This window comes from Alligator mississippiensis, chromosome 1, assembly GCF_030867095.1.
Source record: "Alligator mississippiensis isolate rAllMis1 chromosome 1, rAllMis1, whole genome shotgun sequence".
In the NCBI taxonomy this organism is placed as follows: Eukaryota; Metazoa; Chordata; order Crocodylia; family Alligatoridae; genus Alligator; species Alligator mississippiensis.
Genome location: NC_081824.1, coordinates 5,558,937 through 5,571,908, shown reverse-complemented (window position 1 = coordinate 5,571,908; position 12,972 = coordinate 5,558,937). Strand labels below are relative to the sequence as shown.

The following is a 12,972-nucleotide window of genomic DNA, read 5'->3' as shown; positions in this document are numbered from 1 at the left end:
TAGCCCAGGAATGAGCTCACCAGGACTCCTGGGTTTGCAGTGGGGGATGCCGGGTTTGTGAATTCAGAGGAGCTTGGCTGGGAAATAGATGCCAAGAGGCTCGGCTCAGCCAAGATGGCAGTGGATCTAGGCATGCCTACAAGGTATATAAGGCACCTCACTGATGAAAAGGTGGGTGCCCGTGGCCTTTCAGGTGCCTAAATGGCTAGTCAGGGATTTTATGTATCCCTCCCTAATACCACCTGACTTATACCTGCTCTAAGTGATAAAACCAGGCTCATACAGGACGTCCGTGGCAAAGGAACGCATTGAACCCACAGGCACAAATCCCAGATTCGCAGCCTAGCTACTGACCTGCCCTTCCTTTCTCCTCAGGGCCAGACTCAGTGAGTAGAAGTGTTCGGGGACAGCACCTGTAACATGCCCCATCTGAAGAGAGAGAGGAGAAAGATGTGAGACGGGAGCTTACGTCAGGGTGAGCAAGATAAGCAGCATGTGCCAGCCAAGCCCCACTGCAAGGGGCATGGCTAAGCACCATCAGGTGCTTTGAAAATGCAGCTAGGCAAATAGGCATCAGGTACACGGCCACATGCGATACCCAAATCAAATAGAAACACACCGATGATGAGGATGCTTCTCTCCACTCTGTTGTGATAGCTTGTGTTTGCCCAACGAGCCCATCGGTATAGCGCTGTGAATTCTGCAAGCTGGAAAGGTCACAAGTGTTGACATCTTTTGTGAATGAGCTGGTCTGTCGCAGGTGAACAACTCGTGTCTCGGCTCATTGCAGCCATTCACTAGTACAGGAGACAGGCCCTGCACAGCTGCTGGGCTCTGCGGGCACTGACAGCAAAGAATGTGCTGCAAAGTGAGAAGATGAGCAGGAGCCGCAAGTGGCTGCTAGTGAGGTACTAGGAAAATGTGCATTAACCCGTCTCAATAAGCATTAACTAAAGAGCAGAGTTTTTTTAGGGCATTTATACACATACTTTTTTGTCTTGTGACGCACCGGAGATCCTCTACTTTATAACAGACTTGATTGAGTCTGATCTGCACACGAGCTGATGTGAACTGCACTGCACCACATGCAGTTGTATAAGTAGCAAAATGTGTGTCAGCGCTCAGAAAATGGTGGCAGTATACTTCTGAACTAAAGCATCTTCTATGTGTTTTAATTCAAAAGCGCGCCACCGCCATTTTCTCTGGGCTGATGCACATTTTGCCACTTATACAACTGCAAGCATCACAGAGCCAGATGCTTGAGTGTAAAAATGCCCTTAGTGATGCCTTAATGCACATTAAAATAGGCTAGACACTGTCTCTCACCTCATTCTCATTAAGAAATTAGGTGACTGTGGCATTGATGCCTACACAGTCAGATGGGTCACAAATTGGCTGGAGGGCCGCACCCAGAGGGTGGTGGTGGACGGGTCTTTTTCGACCTGGAGGGATGTGGGCAGTGGGGTTCCCCAGGGCTCGGTCCTCGGGCCCGCACTGTTCAACATCTTCATCAGCAACTTGGACGAGGGGGTGAAAAGCACCTTGTTCAAATTCACAGATGACACTAAGATGTGGGGGGAAGTGGGCATGCTGGAGGAGAGGGACAGGCTACAACTAGATCTGGACAGATTACAGGGGTGGGCGGATGAGAACAGGATGGGTTCAACATGGACAAGTGCAAGGTGCTGCACCTGGTGGGGAAGAACCAGCAGCACACCTACAGGCTGGGGAACTCCCTTCTCGTCAGTGCAGAGGCAGAAAAGGATCTTGGAGTCATTATTGAGGCCGAGATGAACATGGGCCGACAGTGTGGGGACGCAGTCAGGAAGGCTAACCACACCTTGTCGTGCATCCACAGATGCATCTCGAGCAGGTCCAAGGAGGTGATCCTCCTCCTCTACGCGACACTGGTCAGGCCACAGGTGGAGTACTGCGTCCAGGTCTGGGCGCCGCACTTCAGGAGGGATGTGGGCAGCATGGAGAGGGTCCAGAGGAGGCCACCCGCATGATCGGGGACAGTAGGGCAGGCCCTACGAGGAGAGGCTACGGGACCTGAACCTGTTCAGCCTCCACAAGAGAAGGGTGAGAGGGGACCTGGTGACTGTCTACAAACTGGCAAAGGTGGGCCAACAGACCATGGGAGAGTCCCTGTTCCCCTGAGCACTACTGGGAGTAACGAGGAGTAGCGGCCATAAGTTGACCGAGAGTAGATTCAGGCTAGACATCAGGAAGAACTACTTCACAGTCAGGGCAGCTAGGGGCTGGAACATACTTCCAAGGGAAGTGGTGCTCGCTCCTACCCTGGGGGTCTTCAAAAGGAGGCTAGATAGACACCTTGCCGGGGTTGTTTGACCCCAGCACTCTTTACTGCCCATGGCAGGGGGTCGGACTTGATGATCTGCTCAGGTCCCTTCCGACCCTACTATGAAACTATGAAACTGATGTGCATTAAAGCTCACGTGTAGATGCACCCACTGGCTATTACTGTAGTTCAGCTCGGGAGAGTAGGGGAGCAGATACTATCGTTCTGTCACGCACCTACAATAAGGTTAGAAGGTAATTTGAGGCATCTACTGCAGCCCCCTGCACAGATGGCCACCTAGGATGGATACACCTCAACAGGTGTAACTTACACCAGGTGAGTTTTACCCCTGGCTCTTTCAGGGTCAGTTCTCCACTACCTTGGGTGAAGTTGTCCCAGTGTGTTATCTGTCCACTTCTTCTTTATACTGGTGTGATGCTGGTTACTGTGGTGGAAAAGTGTCACCTGTCCAGGCTCTCAGAGAGCAAAGCTAAAATGATCCCTCTCCCTCCTTCCATTTTCTTTAGCTTCAGGCACATGGAAACAGCAAACTCTGCAGTAAGCAGAGGATATTTTACACAAAGCCTTAAAGTTGTGTCTAAATTAAGCTGGCAGTAGGCACCACGGGCAGGGCAATGATAGCATGTTCTTGTGAATGCCACCCTGCTCCTCATCTTCATCAGGCTGTGAAATTTGTCATCCCCTCCCTCTCCAGAGTGATGTGCCTCTCCATCTACATAGCAATATGAATAGCCAGGAAAGTGAATTCTTCTTAATGGAGAGATCACTCTGCTTTCCCAAATGAGGCCCAGGGTGCTATTAAAATCCAAATCTTTCAAATCTTGAGGGTGTGGTTCTCCACTCTCCAAGCACACTGGAGACAGGTGGAGGATAGGAGCTGGGAGCTAGTTGCATGGGGGGGTTCAGTACCGACCATCTCCCTGTACTTTAAGACCACTGTACACTGTTTTGTGGCACAAAGTAGCCTTAGTGGACCAGAGAATCCAGTTCTAGGTTTACAGGGTGTGTGGTCACTTTGTGTGCATGTGATGGTAACACCTACGAGCAAAAGCCTCCATGTCAGTTGATAGTTTAGTGCTAATGAAGCTGTCTCTTCCTCCTGGTTGGATCAGTGACTCCACCTAGGGAAAGGAGGTCCCTTTCAGCTGAAGCGATCCCTTGCTCCTTGGTGGTAAAGGTCAGGGGTTCGTTCACTCCTGGCCCCTGGCAACATGTCCACTGAGGCTGTACATTTACTAGGCAGTGTCCAGTGTAGCTTCATGTCACTGCCCTTTGCAGAGCTCAGAGAAAGACACAGAAAAGGGGAAAACTGATGTTAGCAGCAGTTACAGACACGGCATGGCATTTCGCAAGGAATAACTAGTTAAACTAGTCGGATTAATGTGATCGAATGTAAGGGGAGGCTCCACAGGGAGAGGTAGGGCTGTGCTTGCTAATAGTGAAAGAAGAGACGCATTAAATACGCTTAACTGTTTGGCTGCTGGATACACCCCTTGGAAAAGACGCTACCCTCTCCCTGTGCTGCTGAGCGCGCTGCATTGATTTTGATGGAATATGCATCTCTGGGGGCACCCATCAGCAACGTGACTCCAGGGATAATGCAGTTTAGCTCTATTCCAGACACGACACATGTGAAGGGTTAAGAGCAAATATACTCATCTATTAAAGGATTGTTTCAGTTACTTCAACTGAGCTGCTGGTGAGGAAGACAATAAGCTAGCCACCTCATCTCTGTTACTTGTGTTGGACAGAGGTTTACCTTTGGGAATTGCCAATTATTGATGGTTTCGTCATCTCAGAGGTGTGTTTTCATAGGGCCAGACCTTGAAGTCTTTCTTCATTTTTCCTCAGTACTCTGGCAATCTCCTGCTAATGATAACAGTGACATACAAAAGAGGGAAACAGGTTTGTTCCTTGCCTTGCTTTTTCCTAATGAATAAAACAAACTTTAACATTTGGAAGGTGCTCCTTGTTTTTTGTTTTTACCTAAGGCTACTAAGTTCAGGAATGCCAGTTCTTTCACGGTTTTGCTGGACATGTTTTTCAGCATCTTTGAGATGTGTTTGGGAGTAGGAGTAGATTTATTTAATCATTAACAAAGAAACGCTTCCTACCAACTGATTCTTAGGTACTTGAATTAAATAAATGCCATTAATAATCAATGTGAAGAAAAATGTCTTGCATTGAAAAGCTTGTCTAGCTGCACAGTTGGTCCAATAAAAAATATCACCAGGGAAAGCTGGGTAGATGAGAGTTGAACTTTTACTGGGAAAAACCAGCAGGAAAAACTACTAACTGCGATAGGTCTGGGCTTTCTTTAGCCATCACAAAGAAACAAAAAAGGGAATAAATCTGTTTTATTTTCTTGGCGGTACCCTGTGGTGTGGCTCCCAGGAAGAGGCCATGGCCCTGGCTACAGAGGAAGGCAAAACCCCCCACAGCCCATTCCAGTCTGGTACCTTCAGACTCCATGGGAGTTATCTAAATGCACAAGGATTTTCTCCATAAAGAAGATGCTGTCAACGATGGGTAGGGGGAGTGCTGAGAGCAGCCTTGCACGGCTGGATTATGGGGCCTAGTCAATACACTTAGAAGAAATAAATAAGGGAAAACAGCACTCCAGGAGCAACACAGACGAGCTAGGAGGGTTCGCTTCCATTGAATGCAACACAGCTAGCAGGCCTTTGCCTGCAGCTAGGAATGGGGTTGTGGTGATCAATTCAGAAGGAGGCAAGTGGGATTTCAGCTCAAGCTGCTGTCTTGAATTGTTGTATTTCAACTGAGCACTGGCTCTGGAGGGGACAGCCACTGCTGCCAACTGCAGGCAGAATGGTCTCCCAGGGTGTTTATGCACGTGCTTCGGGGTGGGGTGCTTTAATTACAGCGGCTCCAAGAGCTCCTTCAATTAAAGCACCCAGAGCATCTTGTGTATCAGCGTCCCTGCACTTAAAAATGGCACAGGGGCGCTGATACATGAGGCCCTGGAGTCTGCTGGAGCATGGTAATGATCATGCTCCGGCAGACTCAATTAATTACAGCGCATCAGAGCAGCCTTGCTGCTCGTGTATAGGCACCACCAGTGTTTTTCCTAGTCTTAGCTTTGCCCTCCTAGAGGGTAGTAGTCGTACATACATACAGAGTGCAGAGCCCACTGGTGATCCCTGGAGGCTCCTGTTCCCTTCCAAGTTTTACTGCCTGCACACACAAAATGTCTTGTATTGCTATTGCTGCATCACTCTGTGTACACATCCCTTGCCCAGAGCTATTGACATACAGTATAATCATGGCCCCTGTATCAAGAAATACAGGATCATTTGACTGTGTAAATACACCCTTCCTCATACAGATGAGACCAGAGTACTTTAACCTTCTTCACACACATTGTGTTGGAGAGGCTGAGAAGAAGTTGGTTGTGGTTGGCTGGGGACGCAGGTTGAGTTTGTGTTCTGCCACAGATTTGATGTGTGAGTTCCTTTCTTTGGCTCAGTCCCCTTGGAAAATGATGGGGATAATAATATTTCCCTAGTGCTCAGGGCAGTTGTGTGAATAGCCACGCTAAGGCCCACAGGGCACTTGGGCACTGGTAATTGGGGCTATATAGTTACCGGGGATGTATAGGAAACATCATTCTCACTCAGGCTGCTGTCCTACAATCACCTATGTATCAAATGTCTTTACTTCCAGGAGTAGTCCTGTTGAAGGTAACACTTCAGACCACTCATGAGAGTAAAGAGCCCAGGACTGGACCCATTTCATATCTGTGAAGGTTTTGTGTCATGTGCTGCAGGGTTCTGCAGTTTCTTCTCATCCAGCCTTTCTGTTTGCCTGTGATTTCCACCTGTTTTGCCTGGGAATGGGTCACCAGAAGCAAAAGCTCCCTTTACCTTGCCTCAGGCCTTACCCCCTTCCTTTGCACAACCTGAAACTCCTTCTTTCAGTTTGACAAGTGGACAGACAACCAGCGGCGGAGGATCCTGGTGGACCTGTTCCAGCGCTGCTCCCTGGCGCAGCAGAAATTCTGTGTCAAGCAGCTGCAGGAGCGGGTGCCCGTCGAGGCCCTGGACTTCACCACTCAGCTGCCCAGAACACTGTCTTTGTACGTCTTCTCTTTCCTGGACCCCCGGAGCCTCTGCCGATGTGCACAGGTAAAAGGCAGCACAAACCTGCAGTGCAGTAAGAGTGACAGTCAGGCGAGGTACAAGAAGAACCATAAGGAAACCCCTGAACTTTACAGTACAGTTGTGCCAGGGCCCTTTGCAACAGTGCAAGAGACTCCATGCAGGTGCCAGCAGGGAGGACATGATTTGGTGATACTCATATCATTTGGCATCCCACACCTGTCTGCCAAGCCTGGGACGTGAGAGATGTGAAAGCACTGAAACTGCATACGTGAATTTAAAGTTACTTTCTGTGGAATCTGCTCGTGCCAATGTAGCAATAGTTGTACTTCCCAATAAATTCTGTGCTGGCCAGTCTGACCACTTTCCCACGTTTGTGGCTGAAGTCATTTATTTATGAAGGCCCTGAGACACATAGCATGGACCACTACCAAGAAACAAGCCCCGTCCTCTCACACCCACTCTGCAAGTGTCCTCTTTGGCTCCATCTCAGACATCCCAAGATCCCAGTTTAAGGCAGCATTAAGTATCATGGCCAAAATCTGCAAAAGTAACTGGTGATTCTTGTCACCACAGCTTTCAGGTGCCCAACCATTAATAAGCCTGATTATCTGCAGCCCAGGGCCTGGCACTTTCTGGATGTCATACCCTTTCAAGGTATCTCAAGTCAGGTTCCTGAAGTCACCGGATACTTTTGACTGTCTTGGCCTAAGGGTGACAGTTAAAAAGGTGCTGTATCAAATACTTCTAAAAAGGATGGATCCCTTGCAATGCCTGTGTTGTGGTGCATGCTGAGCTTGGGGGGACAGAGATGGTCAAGAAAAGGTTTGTGAATAAGGTGACTGGTGCCACAGCTCGTTGCGACTACGTTGTCTATTCGTAGTCAGGAAGTTCTAGAAATGAGTGCCTCAGAAAGCAGCATCTGGGTTTATCTACGTCACCTCTGCAGGGTGTCCATGCCTACCCACTCCCCCCAGCATGTTCCAAACCAAGGTGGGGAGGCCACTCCAGGACCAACCCATGGGGCTGCTTTTGAGATTTTGGTCCACGCTGCGTCTGAGAGCAGGTGCTGTGGACAACCCTGGAGCAGCCTCGCTGTCGCATTTCTGGGTATGAGGCATGTGGATGGGAGCAGGACAGGGCCTGCTGGAGGTATCCCTGCCAGGACATGCCAGGGACACCAGATAGATATGTCCCTGTGGCATCACTGCATACACGCCATCTATTAAGATGGAAAAGTGAAGAAAGGTTGCCTTCAGCCGTAGGCTTGGAGAAATGCTGTCTGACTTAACATATAGTGAGGTAGACCTGAAGACTGCGAACATGGAGAACCTTCAGAACCGGCTGTTTGGACCGGGGCTTTTTACTTCTGTTTGGTAAATAGCAGAAATAACAAAGGAATTGCTGATGCTGAGATATGTTCATTGGGTGGCGATGCAGGGATGTTGTCGTAGGCCAGCCAGGCAGGGATGCTGGCTTAGGCCAATCCTAGGCAGCAATCCTTAAAATAACGTGAAGCTGATCCTGGTGCGGAGGACCAGGGCAACATGCATGCATCAGATACATGCTACCTATACCCTTGCTATAGGGCTGATGAGGAACTAAAGGGCTTTCTGCATAGGAGGGGTGGAGGTTGTAGCTGTGTTGGTCTAACAACATAGGCAGACAAGGTTCTTTGGGTGAATCTGGTATCTCTTATTAGACCAACTTAAATAGTTGGAAAAAAAATTTTAAGCAATACTTTCGGGTTCAAAGGGTTTTTGAACCCGAAAGCTTGCTTAAAATTTTTTTCCAACTATTTAAGTTGGTCTAATAAAAAGATATTAGATTCACCCAAAGAACTTGTCTGCCTTCTGCGTAGGAGAGAACTTTATGCACAGTGAACACATCTCCAACATGTTGCTGTCCTTGCTTATGGTAAATGTCTTTTAGGATCACAGGGAGGAGGGTCTCTTTTTGTAACTGGTTTGCATGGCTTCCCCAGGTGAGCTGGCACTGGAAGTACTTGACGGAGCTGGATCAGCTCTGGATGCTGAAGTGCCTGCGTTTCGGCTGGTATATCAACTTCTCTCCGACCCCGTTTGAGCAGGGAATCTGGAAGAAACACTACATCGAGATGGTGAAGGAGCTTAACATTACACGGCCCAAGGTATGTCTGTCACGCTGGAGACAACTGGGGCTGAATTTTCCTTTGCCATGAACGTGTCTAGGTGGCACTTGTGCAGTTTGAGCTGTCACTGTCACAAAATGAGAGTCTGCCTTGCTTTGAGTCACAGCCTGAACCATGCTAAGGCATCTACATTTCTTATGCATCCCAGTTTTTTCCCTTGTGACTAAGCCTGCCCTACTGACTATGGTCAGCAGCAGTTCACTGTCTACTTCCACTGAGGCTGGGTGGTGACTATTGCTGGGGTTCATCAGCAAATAGAACTAGCAATCATTTGATGCTGTGACTTGCACGACGGTGGTAGCATCTGCATTTTTACTCAGGAGCTCAGTGGTTACAACCTGGAACATGGGAGACCCAATTCTAGGCCTCTTTTCCCTTGAAGGGAGCTGAACTCTGCCCTCCTGTACAACATGCGAGTGCCCTAACCACCAGCACCCTCCTGCTGAGTCTAGGCCACTGGGCATCCCTGAAGGAAGGAGCCACAGGGGCAGAAAGAGAACAAACAAGAGAGGCTCTGACCCTACACGGCTGGGGGATGAACACAGGCCTGGCAAGGAAGGAGTGAGTCCTTGTTCCTAACACTGCTTCAGCATTTTGTATTAAATAGCCATTGGAAGAAACTGCATGAAGAGCACTGGGAGCAGAGCAGGCTTTTCACACAGTCTCCAAGGACTTGGAATTCCTCCCCAAAGGAGCTGGGCTACATGCCCCGGGGCTGTTTTATTTGAGAAGCCCTCTAGTCCTCGTTAGAGGACTTCATGCAGGAGGGACCTGTGCATAGGGCCCAAAAGCCCTAACAGGCAGGAGTGTGCGCTTGTGTTTGGAGAGAGGAAGTGGAAGTCTGGTGGACGGGGAGCAGACCTCTGGGTTTCCAGCTTTCCTCTCAGACAAAGAAAGTCCACAGGTGTGCAGAGCTCAGCCCTCTGTCACTAGCCCCCCACCGTGCCTTATGGGACGCCGGACTGGTCTCACTACTGCCCGTCTCTCCTGATATCACACTTCTCTCATGACACCTCTTCCCCACCCTCCAACTCACCCACGAGGGCAAAGCAGCCAGTGATGATTTCATAGATTTAATAGACATTAGGGCTGGAAGGGACCTCGGAAGATCATCGAGTCCAGCCCCTGCCCAAAGGGCAGGAAGTCAGCCGGGTTCATAAGATCAAAGCGTGAGTTTCTCTTCTGCAGGCCACAGTCCTCTCTCACTTGCCTTGATCCAGATCCACCGGGCCAGATCCTGGCTTAATGCACATGATGCCGATGCGATGCTGGAGTGTTTTAATTAGAACGTGAACGAGCATGTCTGTAGCAGCCTGAGAGCCCCTGCTTTACTCTAAATGAATCATAAGCAAGGCCCAATAGCATGGGGCAGTAATTGTGTGCTGAGGTTTATTTTTCCCTATCCATCTCTCCCATCAGACCCCTCCGAAAAATGAATTTGTGGTCATCGATGTCCAGCCAATAGCAAGAGAGGGCCCAGAGGTGAAACTGTCCCTGGCGGCGGTTCTCCAGTCGGCCTCGCTGCTGGGGAAGAGGATGGACAAGGATAAGAAAGAGCTGCCCCCATGGCGCTCATCTGACAAACACCCAACCGACACCATCCGATTCAACTACCTGGACAACTACGACCCGATCGAGCAGGCAAGACTGGCGTAAGGCACTCACTTTCTTTCTCTTTGCCTTTCGTGCCGTGTTGAAACACGAGCTGGAGGGAGGCTGCTGGCCTGGGCATTTCTGAATCATGCAGCAAGGTACCAGGGGCTTGTTCCAATTCCCTGTGAAAGGAGAAAAAGACATATGGGGCTGTGACTCGGTGTCTATCCACCCCAAAAAACCTAGATCCAAGCATGAAAAAAACCTGACTAGCATCTGTGGTTACACTGCCCTGGGTAGAGTTACGCAGCCCACCCATCCCCAGGCTTCAGGCGCTACCTGGTCACCGCATGGGGTCAGCAAGCCGTTTTCTTCCATAGCCTAATACTGCATGGGGAGGGGCATTAGGGAAGGTTGTGTGCTTCCCTGTGACACATCTGGCCTTGACCTTTATTGGAGAAAGAATAATGGACTGGATGGACCCACCGTCAGTCTTTGCTGGTGGTTTCTATGAGAAGAGTCTCAAGGGTGCCTTGAACCTCCCCTTCTCCATGCCTGCCCCCTTTCCCCCCAAGCCAGGCAAGGGTAAAATTTCCTCATCCACAGGGGCCCCAGAAGAGGCCTGGGAGCCAATTAAGTCCCAGTGAAACTCTCCCAGTAGGGCTTAAAGTGAGACTTAAGTGGTCATTGACCCTGCACTGGCACCAGTGCGAGCTCCCCACCCTCACCTACTATCTCTCTGGGCTCAGGGGTAATTTACTCATTAGGGACCCTTTGATCACAGGTGTGCACGCCAGACGCACAGCTTGTCCTGTGCATTGCAGAAATCCCCCCTCTCCATGCCAAACCTTTTATGAATCATTATTTTTAATCCACGTCCCCTTGCTTCAAAGCCCTTGCTGCATTCAGCCTTACCCTCTTTCTTCAGCTTGTTTCAAAATGCTGGCCCCAGCTGTCTCTGCAGGACTGACCAGAGACTTTATTAAACTGGTTTAGTTGAGATACTTGTCCTTAAAAATGGGCATTATTATTTCTATTACTGATGCCAAATATTTATACTCGGGGAACTTCACTATTAGGGTCAAGGCCCTGGTGGGCTGGGCTCTGCACAAGAATAGGGAAGAGAAAATCCCTTCTTTGATGGATTTCCGATCTAAGATCCAGCCAGACAGCAGTTTGGTTTGCAGCCCACAAATAAATAGAGTGTCTTGACTTGTTCGTTACAACAAGCACAGTGAATATTTTCTTCTCTTCTGGTGCAGGGCTTGAACCTGTAACCACTTGTGCTGCTGAGTATCTAATGTTCTACCAAATCTGGTATTTATCCATAATTACGCAGGATTATGGCAGGGAGAGAAATGAATTCTCAGAGATTTGTTCATTTATCAAGGATCTCCCTTTAATATCACTTAAGCTGAAAGTAATTGCTCCCACCTCTCTCTCCCGGGATGACTCCTCTGGTTGTGCAGTACATGGGCACTGCTGGAGGTGGCTTGCCCTGTTTTGGTGGTTCATCCCCTTGGACGAATAGATAGTTTTCAGAATCCTTTGCTGCAGACTCCTTACCTTTCAGGCCTTGTATCATGGCCAGAGGTGGATCCAGATGTGGTCACACTCCCACTTGGTTGTGCTGCATGTGAGCTCTTAGTGCCAGAGCCCCTGTCTTTCTTTCATGTGGCTCTGGAGCCCAGGGAGTGACTGCTGCCACTGCCACTTGTCCCTTCCTTTCCCCTGAGCAAACAGAAAGCAGGGCTTCTGGCCAGGCCCTGCCCCAATCAGCTCATGAATGAAGTCTCTTCCTTTCCATGCATGACCTCTCGTCTCTTGGTTCCCATTTATCGTGAATATTGTTTCGTAGGTGGACAGGGGGGTGCACAACAAAGAAGCTCACGTGCCCAGGCTGCTCAATAGCTACATTGGGAATAGATGAAATCTCCTTGAAGCTAGTGGCTAGAACATCTGCTATCCATTTGGGATGAATATAAGACATAATTAAGCTCCTTTAGGGAATAAGAGAGCTGAAGCAACCGCCCCAAACCAGACCACACACAACCCCAGAATCCAGTTTTACTACGGGCTGAATACAAGGCCAGAAGGGCTGGGGATTGCTTTGGTGGAGCCATGCTTATGACAAGAGAAACAGCAGAAAGCCAAGGAGATGGCTGGAACAAGCAGTAGGAGTGTGCCCTGAGAAAAAGCCCAGAAAAGAGAGTGTTTGGGTTTGAGGGCTGGCTGGAAGAGGCACAGCACCACGACCGAGGTGTTTGACTGCTACAGTGTTCAGAGAAGCAGAAGATTGTGTAATTCCTCTGTAAGCTGAATCACATCAGAGAAACACCTAACTCCACCCCCAATTTTCCCTCCTAAAGGAAGCGATCCACAAGCCCCCAGGTGCTGGTGAACTGCTCTGGTTGGAACGGTCAATGGGAGCTCTCTGACCTTGTGTCTGCTTAAGAGTCTGCAGAATTGAAGATTTAATATAAAAACAAAAACCATGTTTCCTGCCTTTATGACTAATGAATAAGTACATACAAACTGGAACAAAACCCAGTGCACAGTGGTCTCCTTAGACTCCAGATGTTGGAAGAAAGATCTTGAGAGATGGAAACAGCTCCCACAGAGGCTGCTGTAACTCATGGCACTTTACATAAAGTGCCGTGAGTTAGGGCAGGGGCCTGCATGTCTGTCAGTGCCCGAAGTGGCTGCTTATTGTATGAGCTGGCCACTAGGTGGTAAGTGAGCCAGTCTGCTGTAAGCAAAGGACTACC

The 12,972-nt window shown here is 49.2% G+C and overlaps 1 protein-coding gene across 1 annotated transcript in view; it reads left to right on the top strand.

Annotated features, from left to right (window-relative positions):
• FBXO16 (F-box protein 16) overlaps positions 1-12,972 on the top strand; it is a 52,327-nt gene that overhangs the window by 21,084 nt on the left and 18,271 nt on the right. The window contains exons 4-6 of the mRNA XM_019483809.2: positions 6,262-6,468; positions 8,426-8,590; positions 10,031-10,263. Coding sequence (XP_019339354.2) covers positions 6,262-6,468; positions 8,426-8,590; positions 10,031-10,263 — 605 coding nt within the window. The remainder of the gene's footprint in view (positions 1-6,261; positions 6,469-8,425; positions 8,591-10,030; positions 10,264-12,972) is intronic.